The sequence below is a fragment of the Vipera berus genome (genome assembly GCF_964194415.1).
Source record: "Vipera berus genome assembly, chromosome: 1".
Taxonomy (NCBI): Eukaryota; Metazoa; Chordata; class Lepidosauria; order Squamata; family Viperidae; genus Vipera; species Vipera berus.
Window position 1 is genome coordinate 215,273,226 of NC_138202.1, and position 15,541 is coordinate 215,288,766.

At 36.3% G+C, this 15,541-nt stretch overlaps 1 protein-coding gene across 2 annotated transcripts in view; it reads left to right on the top strand.

Moving 5' to 3' along the window:
* Positions 1-15,541, top strand: part of NBAS (NBAS subunit of NRZ tethering complex) — a 178,954-nt gene that overhangs the window by 36,576 nt on the left and 126,837 nt on the right. For both annotated transcript variants that reach the window (XM_081317067.1, XM_081317068.1), the window contains exons 15-21: positions 2,102-2,359; positions 3,338-3,463; positions 4,915-5,066; positions 6,748-6,885; positions 7,705-7,783; positions 8,619-8,723; positions 10,447-10,583. In XM_081317067.1, coding sequence (XP_081173193.1) covers positions 2,102-2,359; positions 3,338-3,463; positions 4,915-5,066; positions 6,748-6,885; positions 7,705-7,783; positions 8,619-8,723; positions 10,447-10,583 — 995 coding nt within the window. The remainder of the gene's footprint in view (positions 1-2,101; positions 2,360-3,337; positions 3,464-4,914; positions 5,067-6,747; positions 6,886-7,704; positions 7,784-8,618; positions 8,724-10,446; positions 10,584-15,541) is intronic.

Consider the following 15,541-nt stretch of genomic DNA (forward strand, 5'->3'; position numbering starts at 1 on the left):
CCTTTGGCATTTTGCCTTGTTTCACATCCTCCTCTGTCTCCTGCTTACTGTTATGTTCAAATTCTTTATATTATTTTTCAGGTCATTTTATCATTACAGGTAGTGACTTATGGCTACAATTGAGCCCAAAATTTATGTTGCTAGATGAGACAGTTGTTAAGTGAATTGTGCCCCATTTTGTGACCTTTTTTGCTACAGTTCTTAAGTGAACCATTGCAGCTGTTAAATTAGTAACGCAGCTGAGTTACACAGTGAATCTGGCTTCCCATTGACTTTGCTTGTCAAAAGATTGCAAAAGGTGATCAAATCATCCCCAGACACTGCAACCGTCATAAATATGAGTTAGTTGCCAAGCGTCCAAATTTTGATCAGTTGTTAAGTTAGTAACACTGCTGCTAAGTAAAGCAGGTTTCCCCATTGACTTTGCTTGTCAGAAGATCAGAAAAGGGGATCATATGACCCGGGGACACTGCAACCGTCATAAATATGAGTTAGTTGCCAAGCGTCCAAATTTTGATCACGTGACACCATGGGGATGCCACAACGGTCATAAGTGTGAAAGATGGTCAAAAGTCACTTTTTTCAGCAATATTGTAACTTGGAGGAGTCACTAAATGAACTGTTGTAAGTCGAGGACTACCTGTATTAGTCCACATCTGCTTTCATTTACTTCAGCTTTAGGTTTAACCAGGTGTTGGCTAATTATTTTTAGTGCTCTCCTTATGTGTGGATATACATGCACATCTGATTGTATGGGTATATTTACAGTGGGTAGTCCTAATTACTTTACCTTTTTCTTTCTTCAGAAGTAAGGTAGTTAATAGCCATGATTACAGGTAGAACCATATAGCTTTACACTGGAGAGAGACTCTTTCGAAATAATTTGTAATATTCAGTAGGCACAATTGCTAATGCAATAGTATGCTGCAGAGTGACAAAATAGAGTAGAGTAGAGTAGAATAGAACAGAACAGAACAGAACAGAACAGAATAGAATCTTTATTCTCACTTTAAATGTACACTAATCAGCATACTTTAAAATAAAATTTTGTAGCATTCAGCTGTCAAAAAATACTATTATGCATATTTCCACATACACACTCATATATGACACAGAGAAACATCACATCTAGTTCGAATGTGTACATATACATGGCAAAAAAAAAAGAGAATCCTGTGAATTTACAAGATAGATGGCATAAGGAACAAAGCTGTTACAGAATCTAGTAGTCCTGCTAGAAATACTTTGAAACCTCTTCCCAAAGGGGAGCAACAGAAACAGACCGTGAAGTGGGTGTGGTGGGTCTCTAATGATGCTTCGACAGAGCGCTTATAAGCAGGGTCCTGAATAATGAGAAGCGAGCTTCCTATAATCTCCGCTCTCCTTACCTCTCTCTGTATGGACCTTCTATCTGAGGCTCTGCTACCACCAAACCAAACAGTGATGCAGTTTGTTAAAACGCTCTCAGTCGCGCCTCTGTAAAAAGTGGTCAGGACAGAAGGAGAAAGATGTGCTCTCCTCATCCAACACAGGAGATGCAGGCCCTGGTTTGCTTGCTTCACTAAGGATGACGTGTGGAGAGACCAAGTCAGATTGTTAGTTATCTGCACCCCCAAATACTTAATACTGTTGACCACCTCCACAGCTGCAGCCTTAATACAAAGTGGAGTCTGACTATGCTATCTCTTTCTAAAATCAACAATGATCTCCTTCTTTTTATTAACATTCAAAAACCAGGTTATTTTTATTGCACCAGTCCATCAAATCCTTCACCTCCAGTTTAATATCAGCATTTAATTTGTCAGGAAAACAAATCATGCAGAATTCAAATGCCTCTTCCTCCTGCCCCCCCCTTAAGAAATTCCCTTATTAAGCAAATTCTAATCCAATGGGATGTACCATATCTTTACAGATATGTCCCATCCAGTATAATAACCTGGCTGCTTGAGAGGGAAATCATTTTCTACTGATCTTTTGTTTGCTTGCTTCTCTTTGCTTCCAGCAGCTTTGTGGTAGCTTATTGCCTCTTTGGGTGCTGAAGCCTGACAGACTTAAAAGTGTGATACATTGTGCTGTTTAGTAAGAATGGCTTTCTTTGCAGTGTGAGGTGAAGTTTGCTCCAAAGAGGTTGCGCTCAGAGAACAGGCCCGGTGATGAAGACGAAGGAGAAGATGACTCAGATTCAGATGATGAATTGTCTGCAAAGGCCCGCTATTTTGGTTATCTTAAGCAAGGACTTTATTTTGTAACCGAAATGGAGCGTTTTGCTCCTCCAAGGAAGCGTCCTCGCACAATTATAAAGAATTACCGACTTGTGAATCTGAGATCCACAACCCCTGAGGAGTTATACCAAAGGAAGGTAAGCCCTTCTCCAAGTAAGAGTGTTTTTTTAAAAAAATGCTTAAAATAGTGTAGGACCTGAAATTATTTGTACGTTTTAGATGGTTAAGTTTTGAGTTTATTTGTTTACTTATATCCTGCCTTTGTTATTTTCACAAATGACTCAAGGTGGCCAACATATCCAAACACACCTTCCTCCTCCCTTTTCCCCCACAACCCTTTGAGGTGAGTTGGGCTCAGAGAACGTGATTGGCCCAAGGTCACCCAGTTGACTTTCATGCCCAAGGCTGGACTAGAACTCACAATTTCCTGGTTTCTAGCCAGGTGCAATTTACCAATAGACCAAACTGTCAGTGTTTTCATTAGATTTTGTTAGACTAATTTTGTTAGATTTGCATTCTAGGTAATGTGTTAGGATAGGAACTGTGGAGAAGTCTACTCATTTGTTTTCACATTCCACACAAAAAAGTGGTGGCTGTTTGGTTTTCTTATGAGAAGACTGGTGGAAATGGGCTTTCCCCATAGGTTTCTTCCACTTAATAAATGCTTAATGCCTTTCCTCAGCACAAAGTGTCTGCCAAGAGGAGATTTCTTTTTCTTGCTTAGCATTTAACATTTGCAGTACCTTAGGAAAAATTCTCACTCTGGTAGCATAGTGGTTGCCATGTAACTGGTGTATAAAATTGAATGTCAGGGGCACCTAGTATTATGTACTGTTTGCAAATTCCTTGTGTTGACTGTGTTAACCGAATTACAAACTTAGATGTCTTTCACCCTTAGTGTAACACTGCTAGGTGTTCAGCACAAATGGAAAAGTTCTCAGGTTGTCCACTTTCACACTACACGTTGACCAATTGCTTTTGGCTCAGAACTATTACAGCGTCTCGGAATAAAAATAAGTGTTAAATGTTAAAATATTTTGCATCATAGAAGCTGACTCTTATAATGGAGCCCAGGTGAACTGCTTTGATTTCTATATGTTTGGTGTTTTTTTTAGATTGATAATGAAGAATATGGGGAAGCTTTGTCACTAGCTCAGACATATGAACTTGATTCTGACCTTGTTTATCAGAGACAATGGAGGAAATCTGCTGTTAGTGTGGCTTCTATTCAAGATTATTTGGTAGGTTTCATTATGAAAAACAGTAAGTATATCAATCTTTCCAGAGGCTGTATCTATACAGAGCTTTGCAAATAAATTTAATAAGCAGGTAAGTAAGTTACGGATAGTCCTTGACTTACAACAGTTCATTTAGAGACTGTTGACAGTTACAGTGGCACTGGAAAAAAGTGATTTATGACCGTTTTTCACTCTTACCACTGTTGCAGCATCCCCATGGTAAGGTAAAGGTAAAGGTTCCCCCGCACATGCGTGCTAGTCGTTTCCGACTCTAGGGGCCGGTGCTCATCTCCGTTTCAAAGCCGAAGAGCCAGCGTTTGTCCGAGGACGTCTCCGTGGTCATGTGGCCGGCATGACTAGACGCCAAAGGCGCACGGAACGCTGTTACCTTCCCACCGTAGTGGTCCCTATTTTTCTACTTGCATTTTTACGTGCTTTCGAACTGCTAGGTGGGCAGAAGCTGGGACGAGTAACAGGCGCTCACTCTGTTACGCGGCACTCGGGATTCGACCCGCCAAACTGCTGACCTTCTGATCGACAAGCTCAGCGTCCTAACCCACTGAGCCACCGCGTCCCCCCATAGTAGGTGATCATAATTCAGACAGTTGACAACTGACTCATATTTATGACGGTTGCAGTGTCCCCGGGTCACATGAAGCCCTTTTCTGATCTTTTCACAAGCAAAGTCAATGGGGAAGCCTGCTTCATTTAGCAGCAGTTGTTACTAACAACTGCACTGATTCACTTAACAACAGTGGCAAGAAAGATCGTAAAATGAGGCAAAATTCAATTAACAAATGTCTTGCTTAACACCAGAAATTTTGGGTTGTGGTTATAAGTCAAGGACTAACCGTAAATAGGGTTACCTCCCTTTTCACTCCTATTGTATACCCCAAAAGCTATTCCGAAGGATATAAAGAGATTTTCTTCAGTGTTATAAGGAGTTATATTGAAAAATTAAATGTGTTTAACTGAGCTTTCTTGCACAAACAGAAGGGCCTTTATGCTTGATGAAGGTATATTTTGATCCCAATCGTTGGCAATATATTACAGATTATTATTATTTTTTTAGCCACGCAGATCAATATTCTCTGTCATGTGTCCAAAAGTAGAACTGAGTCTCTGGATCAGTTAATGGAAGAATCCTAAAGCCTGCTTATGGATTGAATGTAGCCTACTGGCTTTGATTTCCAATTCATGTGTTAGATGGGAATAGTATTTTGTGAAACATTTATGATAAAGTGCTTTCCATGCTGAAAAGATATAAGATTCTTGCCTGAAATATTGAAGAGAATATTTGTTGGAGAGGCTGCATAGATGAAATAGTCCTAGATGGATACATGGATTAACTTGATATAGTGAAGCATTCGAAACTTTACTTCCTTACTTTATTATCAGAATGTTCTAAAAAAAAGTCAATGTAGTTTTTCCCCTGTTATGTTTTTGTGGGGCAGAGCAAAATTAAGAAGCGTTCTTGGGTCCTTCATGAATGCCTGGAAAGAGTTCCTGAAAATGTGGATGCTGCTAAAGAATTGCTGCAGTATGGTTTAAAAGGGACAGACTTGGAGGCTCTTATAGCTACAGGGAAAAGAGAAGATGGTGGCAGGTTTGTTGGAATGGTTTTTTGATTCCGCTGTCTTCTTTTGCGGTCTGTATTAAGAGATTCTCATAGCCTGTGCTTAAAAATAATTTGCGATGGATGCCTAACCTTCTCTGGTTCCTTTTGAATACCACAATCTTACAGAAAAATGGAATGCATGAACCTGGCTCCTTGCAAAACAATTTTCAAAAGAATAAAATTTGATTGCAAGAAAACGTTTTAAAAAATATATATTTTAAATATATTTATTGGTTTTTAACATACACCTTAATATTTGGTAAACAGCGTGTTATCTGGGTTAATGTTTAAAAAACAGTCAATAATAATTAATTTCTATAATTCTGTAGTCTGTATAATAGCTTTACTTCATTTCCTCTTCTTCCAATAATTTTCTCTTGCCAACCTTAAATTAATATGGTTCATATTTAATATCATATTAAATATGGTTCATATTTAAATAAATGACAATTAAATATAGAAAACTTTTATTCACAATAGCAATAATGCACTTGGAATCTTTCATGCCTGTAATCCTCTTTCCTAATATCTTGGTATAAGTTTGACTCTGTTCCGCTAAGTCGGAAGCAGGCACCCAAATGTACTCATGACTTTAGAGAAGCTATTTATTTATTGATGCGTATCCCACCTTAAACCCTGGCTATGCCAGCTAGCAAGGGTTCCTGAAGAAAAAGCTGATGGCTGGAGGTGGCTGGTTAATTTTTGTAATCTAGTAATCTTAGTCCGTGTTTATACTTATAATTATGGAATATTTGTTTTATCTTCATGTAAGCCACTCAGAGTTGCCTGAATCGTGAGGTGGGTGGCAAATAAATTAAATTATTTTTACAAATAAGGTGGTGAACATATCCAACACACCTTCCTCCTTCTATTTTTCACACAACAACAAACCTGTGAAGTGGTTCGGCTGAGAGAGAGTGACCAGCCCAAAGTCACCCAGCTGACTTTCATGGATAAGACGAAAACTGAACTCAGGATCTCCCATTTTCTGCCTTTAACTACCACATCAAACTTCATGAGCACAGTGCCAAAAGAGCGATGCCTTTACCACTTGTAGTCCCTGGACTATGTGTCAGTCCTTAAATTCCACTTGGGACTGTTTTATTCATCAAGTGATCTAAAAATGGCGTAAATAAAACACGTTATGTTTTGCTGCAAATGACAGTTCTGTCACTTCAGCTCCAGTCGTTCTGTTAAACATTTGTTGACAACATTTTTCACAAAATGCAAAGTAAAGGTTTTAGCCAGTCTATTAGTTGTTTTTCAAAGAACCATCTTGCTGTCTGCAGTTTTATAAGCACTTCTTTTAAATTTGATTTTTACATCTAAGTATATCTGGACATTTTAAAAACATAGCCTCAGTAAGTTATACACACCCAAGTCTACTTTACTGAAATAAAAAAGTACAAATAGCAATATTTTTAATAAGGTTTTCACTGATACTTTATTGTACCAGCATAAAGCCGTTATATTGAAATATTTGTGTTGTTTCATTTAATAGATAAGAACAAAAAAATTCATCTGCTGAAAAGGGCAAAAACACTGCAATTTTTTTAAATGTATATATATATATATTGTAATCTAAAAGTTCAAAAGCTGTAAATTGAAAAAAAATGGCTATTGATTAAATAATCAGTTTTTTATTCTTTCATTATTGTTATTCCCCCAGATTTATCTTACCGGGTGACGTAGACATTGATGAACTACTTTATGAAGAATTTTCAACACCAGAGGAAGAAGCAGAGTATAGAAAGGAGCAGGAAGCTATAAAGCGTCAAGAACTTCTAGAATCAGTAAACTTCTCAAAGTAAATGAATTTACTAACTTCAATCTCTTCTTGCTTTTTGTAATGTTCAAATGTATGCTTATGAAGAGTTAAATACATTCTGATTCCAACTGGAGTAATATATAATGTATATAACCAAACAGTATTCTTTGAATAATCCAATTTATTGAATTTCCTATTGAGGCTTAAAATGCGGAAACGGTTACACAAACACTAATAATTTTTAAGTTGTCTAATGCACAATTGATTGCTTTAAAATGGCCTTTCTCTACTGGAGATTCTCAAGTTGTGTTATACTTCAACTGCCTGAGTCCTTATCCAGCATGTGAACGGTTCCTCTAGAGCAGGGGTGTCAAACTCGCCACGTCACGTGACATGTGACGTTTCGTGACTTTTTCCTCCTTGCCAGAACTGGGGTGGGTGCAGCTTCCACATGACGCATCCGGCCCATGGGCCGGCAGTTTGACACCCCTGCTCTAGAGTATTCATTCAGATGAGATCTGAGTGTATATAATGCTTACCTGCCTGCAATGTAGGTGAATTTCTTCAAAAGAAAAAAAATATTTAGATACAAATCCTAAATCATGCATGGCGCTTTGGATAAGGGCCATCACTATGTAATATAAGACATTTAATGGGATTCCAACTGTATCATTTGGTACATCCAGGTGATCAAATAATGCAGCTAGAAATATTTAAAGCTAGATTGAAATTACTTTTTAAAAGATATATTCCTTGCTTAAAACTGGATGTCAATATGAATGATTTTATTTGGGGGTTTTTTTCTTGCCAGTCTTTGAAAACATATAAAACTCTCTCCACAATTTTATTAAAAAACAGATTAACTCTGGAACAGAAAGAATTATGTCGCTGCAGGTTGAAACTCCTAACCTTTTTGGATCGGCTTGCAACATATGAGGTAAATCATATTTAAACTGTGGGTTGTATTGGTTGACCTGCACCTTGTTATACAGGTAGTCCTCAATTACAACAGTTCATTTAGTGACCATTCAAAATTTACAGTGGTACTGAAAAAAGTGACTTATGAGCGTTTTGCACACTTAACGGCCGTTGCAGTATCCCTGTCGTCATGTGATCAAAATTTAGATGTTTGGCAGTTGACTCATATTTATGACAGTTGCAGTGTTCCGGGATCATGTCATTTTCCCGACCTTCTGACAAGCAAAATCAATAGGGAAGCCAGATTCACTTAACAACCATGCTACTACTAACTGTATGATGATTTACTTAACAACTGTGGCAAGAAAGGTCATAAAATGCGGCAAAATTTCTGTTGCTAAGTTGTCTCGCTTAGCAACAGAAATTTTGGGCTCAATTATGGTTGTAAATTTAGGACTACCTGTACAAAGGTACAAAAGGTTCATCTGACCTTTCTTTATATTTTCAATCTGTTATTTGGATTTTAGTTATCACAAATAATGAACATCAAGACTGTATTTTAACAACATTTTTTACATTAGGAATGCTACATGGATGCTAAAATTTGCATTTTAACAGATTTCTTCTTTTTATCGGCTTCTTTCTCCAACAAATCAGATTTTTTAAGTTCACGTATTTGCAATTTGTTTGGGCTTTTAATGTAATTTTGTAAAAAAAAGAAAAAGCTGGAATGAAAATATACAAAGCTTCTGCCTCTCTGTAATGCGCTCAAAACAGCAATGTCACATCACTTAAACCACATGTAGACTAAGAACTAATATCTTTACTTAAATAATGCTTTTTTTTCCCTTTAGGAAATCCTTGGAGGACCACATGCTGCTGAGCAAAATTATGATGCAGAATTTTTCAGAAAGTTCCGCAATCAAAATATTGTGCTCTCTGCAAGAACATATGCTCAGGTATACCCTCCCTTAACTTGTACTAAGGTTTTCCTATAGATTAGAAGTTTTTAAATTGGTATTTAATGACGCCAGCATAAAATGCAGCACAGTGGTTCTCAGGTCTATTTGGAAGTAAACCATGTTGAGTGCTAGCAGCTTATTCTCAAGCAAAGTACATTTGTACAGTACCTGTGGAGTCAGATTGAAATACGATTTCTATTCGGCACGCAGTAATTCATGTGTTATCTTCATTTGATATGGAATAGAGAGTAAAGGGTTCTTTTGTTCCTTTCTCCACATGGCTTTATCCCATACTTTGGAGGAAACTGTGTCCCTCAGTCACTTTCTGTCGGGAGATAATATGTGAGGTCTCTTTTTAGTGATAATAGACTTCCCCTTCTGGGGGGGTGACACTTTTTGTCCTATCTAAATATTAATGACATGCTGGCTTGCTGATGAAAAGAATACTGACAGATTAGTCTCGGCTTATTGATCATAATCAATGGATACTTAACATGCAGTATGATACTTACCTGAAAGGAAGGCATCTCCCACTAAGGACAAATAGATCCTCCCCCAACAAAAATACAGACAAGGAAACCTTGCAGTACCCATCTTTTCTCCTAGTATTGATAACTCTGGGCTGTTTGTTTGGTCTCCGAGCTTGGAGATTTGGCTGCAAACGTTTCATCTCCATTCGGGGGGACATCTTCAGCGCGCTTTGAGTAACTGTCTGAAACCTACTCTGAAACAACTCCAAAGTAAATGTGTGTGACAAATGAATATGTTAATGTGCATTTGTGTATGCACATATACCCACCAGAAGCCACATTTCAAAAAAGGCAGAATCTGCTTTGTGTGTGTGTGTGTGTGTGTGTGTGTGTGTGTGTGTGTGCGTGTATGTCTGTATGCATGTATGCATATGTGTGTGTGTATATGTATGTATGTGTGTGTATATATATGTGTGTGTGTGTGTGTGTGTGTGTGTTAAGTATTTATCAAGTCTTTTGAAATACCTTGCTAGTTAAATCTTTCCTGTTTCAGCCTATCCCAGCCTATATATATATATATATATATATATATATATATATATATATATATATATATATATATATACACACACACACACTAAATAAATTTTCTACTACCAGTTGAAGTGCTTATAAAAAGCCTACTCTGTTAGTAAAATTAATTTCATTTCATATTAGTACTTACCCATGTTTTGTCTCATATATAAGTCACTTTCGCACATAGAAACACATAAATCCCTTTTTCCAGGAGGACGGAGGGGGGGAGGAAAACAGGAAACAGAACAGAATGGAAATCGGATCAGAAGAAGCTGAAAAAAAACCTGTTTAACTATAGGGAAACTATCAGATAATTATTTAACTGTAACAAAAAGGGTAAACTTTTACTGGGTAAATAGCCATTCCCAAGCACCAGTTAATCTTCAAGACTACTCCTGCATCTCAGCAGTATTTTCTGCAGTCATTCGTCTTTGTGCCATTGTTTCTTAGTTTTCAACTGTCTTTTATTCTTAGAAAATGTGGAACAGTACCCTTAATCCCAATTTACAAGTAATTAAAAAAAATCCTCCTATACTGTAAGTAAATACTCCTAGAGATTGACTTATATTTTTCAAAGAAGAAAATTACATGACTTCCCATTAATTTTGTGCTTGGTTTTTTTAAAGCAGAACGTATAATTTTTCCTGAATATTAAAACAGAACTCTTTGTCTAGGAAAGTAACGTAAGAGGCTTGGAGATTTTATTTACATATCATGGATCAGTTCTGCTTCCATATCGGCTGCCAGTTCTCTCCAATTTTCCTGAAACTACCTCCCCGCATGAATATTCTTTTTTGCTGCCTGAAGCTTGGTGAGTGTATACTTGCTCTCTACACATCAATGGAAAATTATACATTTCACTTTTGAAAGTCAGGGATTTCAGTTTAATAAAATGAACAGAATTCCTGAGTAATAAGTTAGTTTAAAACATACATTTTTAGCAAAACTTTGCTCAGTTTGTTGCTTTTTTTCTACAGTTGATTAGTGTCTAATGTAGGTACAATGCAAGTTTCCTCTTTGCTATACTTGAAAGGTCAGATGTGTACCTTAAGGATGCCCCTTTTTCAGAAGTGCGTTTTTCCTCTTCCCACTTTAATAGTCATTGATCATCATCGTCAGCATTCTCACTACTAGTTATAAAATACTTATTGAATTATGTCACCAAAAGTCTTTATAAAAAGGAACAAAATAAGAAAGGGGCATAGGAAGCCATCTGTTAAGATGGTAACTATTGCTCTTTCTTGCCTAGAATGGTTCACTGTTTTTCATAAACTTGCCTATTGCCTTTTGAATGTAATTTCCAATGGGTCTTTATATGATTTGGAAGAATTAAATTTCCATGGGAATCTGAAAAAAGATGCAGCACTTTTAAGGAGTTGAATAATTAATGTCCTTATAATTAATCATAAGGACTTTATTCAGACAGTGTCCATGATCAACACTGAAGGCAGCAGCAACTTTATTCAGACTTTTGTAGAAGCCTGAAAAAGTGGTGTGGCTGCTTTCATGAACAACTGTGTGCTCCCATGAAGTCTGAAATGCTTCTTCAGAATCATTTTTAAAACCCTAATTTCTAGAACATTTGTTTCTTTGAGGAAATGTTTGGCATGTGATGATTACCCACTGTAAAGATATTTCCAATCTAGTTGATAGCATGCAATGAAGTAGCCTGGTTAAGGCAAATTAGTTGTAAATTAAATAGTGTTTCTATTTCACTCATTTCACTGCTATACCATGAATGCTCTAGTCTGCCAATTTCCTTGCAATCTTTTTACAACTGAATGAAAATATTTTATTCAATTTTTTTTCAAAAATTAAACATTTTAGATGTGTCCTTCGCACATGTTAAGTCTTAGTGGTATTGTTTCCTGATTATTTAGAAGTGGGATGATGTGTCATCTCCAAGAAACCAAATGCTATAGTAGGCCTTGATGTTTTTAGGGTTAAACCTGATTAATGTTAAATAAATGATAAAGTTCTTGGTAAATCTGACTTTTGAACCTGTCAGTTTGGAATCAGATGTTGCAAGAAATAGTACTACACATAGCACAGTCTTCTCGATGTCTACCCAGAATCCTACTGAAAAGGTGAAAGGAGTGCACTGAGCTATAATTTTGATGGTAGACTATAATAAATTGCATATTATTTATAGAAATTTACTTTGAAGCATCTTGAGAAAGGCAAGTAAATCTTAACTGGACAAATGTCAAAGCACTCTGCATTAATACAAAATATTATATCTGAAGTATAAATTTGTTGAAAATGTAGAGGTTTTTGTTTGTTTTTAGTGAACTATTATTGCCAGGGGAGAGGAGGAAATTGTCCATTATTTCAGTGTTGTTGCTAATTTATATAACGGTCCAAGAACAGACATGCGATAATATTTTCAGTTTTACCTTTGTTCAGTAAGCAGGCCCTTTTGCCCATACATTTAGTCTTTTCCTTTCTGAATTTAAGATAATTGTGGAGTGGAACTACCATATTCCATTTTTACAATCATTAATGAAACATAAGAATTAATTATTTAATATTTCTTTTAATTTTTATATATTGTATTTTATTGTATTGCCCTGTACACCGCCCTGAGTCCTTCGGGAGAAGGGCGGTATAAAAATTAAATTTAAATTATTATTATTATTATTATTATTATTATTATTATTATTATTATTATTATTATTATTATTATTATTATTATTATTATTATTATTATTATTATTATTATTTATTATTATTATTATTATTTGCTCCCCAAATTTCCTTAAAACAGCCTTAAAGAACTTATTCCCATTTCAGAAAAATCTCCATGTATCAGACAATTAAAAAAGGGAGGGGGGAATAAACTTTGTGATGTTTTTATCAAGTTGCCTTTGACTATGAGATATCCATTTTCCCTCCAAAGGAATATGCTAAGAAATCAGGAGGTTCCTAAGCTTGGTTTGCTTATACTGTATGCCTCAGTCAGGAAACTATAGTTGTTCTTTTTGCAGCAAGTCAATCATATTAAACCATGATTTGAAGTTTATTCCATATTGCTCTGCTTCCTCACAATAATCACAATAGTTTTTTCAGTATGGACAAAATTGTAAATATTGTTTAATGGCGGGCTTCTCTTTTTATTGTGTTTGTACAAAAGAGATTATACATGGGCTAATGGACTATCCATGGGCATTGGTTGGAAACATGCAGAAGAGGCCTTCATCCTGCAGTGGATAGACAGTGGATAGGATGATGATGATGATGATGGAGGAGGAGGAGGAGGAGGAAGAAGAAGAGGAAGAAGAAGAGGAAGAAGAAGAAGAAGAAGAAGAAGAAGAAGAAGAAGAAGAAGAAGAAGAAGAAGAAGAAGAAGAAGAAGAAGAGACAGACAGACATGGGCTAAAGGCTTATTCATATCTCATCTTATTAAAATAAAGTGTGTGTTTGCAGTTTGGGATTACCTATAATTATCTTTACTGTTCACACCTATTCTTTATTGAAGAATACCTTTCAACTATTTGAAGTCTATTGTTATCTAAGTGTATGCCTGGTCCAGTAATCAAACCATGAGAAGCTGCTTTGTCCCATGTTGGATTACTGATTCAGCCACTTCAGTATGCTTTATAATACTAGCCATTGGCTCCTCTGGGTTTTACATAGTGGTCTTTCCCAGTATTATCTGGGGGAAGAACTTGGTGTCTTTCTCCTTAGCACATATACTGTATCACTGACTACATTTTTGGTGTTTGTAGAAGAATAGATTGCTGTATGCATCATCTTAAGGTTGACCAATCTGGTATTTATTTATCCTTATCTGGAAGTATTAAGTAATGGTGTAATACTTATTGATTCCTTTCTCTAAAAAGAATAGTGGGTTAGGGCAGTTTACCGGAAAGAGCTGTTTTTGTGTGCAGACAGTTCCTGATGAAGTATTAAAATAAAAAGTCTGAAAAACCTGCAAGTTCTGAAACAAGCATATTTCACTAGTATCAGCATTTGTGAGAGCTAGCAGTAATCAGGAAAAGTCATTTTTGAGTGTGTTCTGGGTTGTTACTTTCAACAGTTTGTGATGTTTAATTGCTCTACTCATTGAGTTGGCTCCATGTAAAAGAAAGCAGCTTTTGTTCAGAATCAATACATCTAAAGCTGGCATGATGTATTTACCTAATTTTAGATACAATATGTTGTGATTTTTGGTGCTTGTCATAATTAAAAAGAAAAGCTGCCTTTCTACTCTTTTCTCTCAATTCTTAAAAAAAAAGATAAAAGAAATGGCATTTGCTAATATAAATTACAGGATTTTTATAGTACCTAAATCATATTATTTTTAATGTGTTGAAATATTTTAAAATGTGAGACATTTTAAAAACAGAATCTATCTCTCTCTCTCTCTACACACACACACACACGCACACACACACAAGGTGACTTTTTCTTAGCAAAATGAAGAGCCTCTTAGACAACCTAATCAAATCTTCATTTTATATACTTCATTTCTCAGATAAAGCACTTGGCTGTTTCGGGGGTGATAATGTTGCTGCTCTTTGGTCTTTATTGTGCCATGTTAAAGGAAGCTCTTTCAAATTTTAGTGCAGTGTGAAAATGCTTCTTCTCATGCTTAAAATAATAGTTCTGCATTTAGATGTGACAAGACTTTTTTTCCCGTTATTCCTTTCTCTTGAGGTCTTCTCTATCCCAGAAAATACTGTTATGCAGATACAAGGTGAGAGATGGAGTCTCATAGACTAAATGCAGGGGAAGGGATAAATATAGCAGATCTTGGTTTGGGGACCATGAGCTTTTCCAATTCCAGAAGCTGTCTGTAGAAATGAACCCACTGTTGTTTGTCAAAAAATTAGATTTCAGACTGAGCCACCCAGAGTCACTATATATGAGATGGATGGGACAGAAACTTAATAAATGTATAAGTATTCTCGACTTAGGACTGGTTTCTTAATGACAGTTTGAAGTTACAACAGACTTCAAAAAAGCTACTTATTATTCATCCTTGAAATCACATGATCACATTTTGGGCTTTTGGCAACTGGCTTGCATTTATGATCAGTAGCAGTGTGCTGTGGTCACCTGGCCATGCAATTTGGCCAAAAACTTCCATTGGATATGCTGGATTTGCTTAACAACCATTCCTTCACTTAATAACTGTGTGATTCTCTTAATGACTCACGTAACAGTTGTAGACACAGTTGTAAAATTGAGTCCAGTGACATGGTCCATCAGTGACTTACAATCAAAACTTCAGGCCCATTGTGGCTATAAGATGAGGATGAACTGTAGAAGAGAGCTCTGCAGTTCACCCAAAAGCCTGTGGGGGACCATTTGTGACTCAGGGGTTGTCTACATTAAAGGTAAAGGTAAAGGTTCCCCCGCACATGCGTGCTAGTCGTTTCCGACTCTAGGGGCCACTAATTCCTGTCTGCAGCGTAGAAAAGACAGTATTCTTGTAGTACTGGGAATGGTACTAAAAAGAGGATGGACAGAGAGAATAGTAATAAAATCTATCCAAATTTTCCTTCATGCTTTTTTAGTCTAGTGAAAGGAGTAATGAATTTTTCAGAACCTTCCGTTTTCTAATAAACTTCCTTTAGAAATTTAGAGAATTTTCAGAAAATCATAGGAGATAATATATTGTGTGGCTAATTTTCTGTTCCCTTAATATAACTCTCTGATGGATGAAAAAAGCTTCTGATGGTACAAACCAATTGGTTTACAACCCTTTATTTCAAAACACAAATCAGTGCTCATAAATGTGAGAGTGAGAAGAGAGGAGGGGAA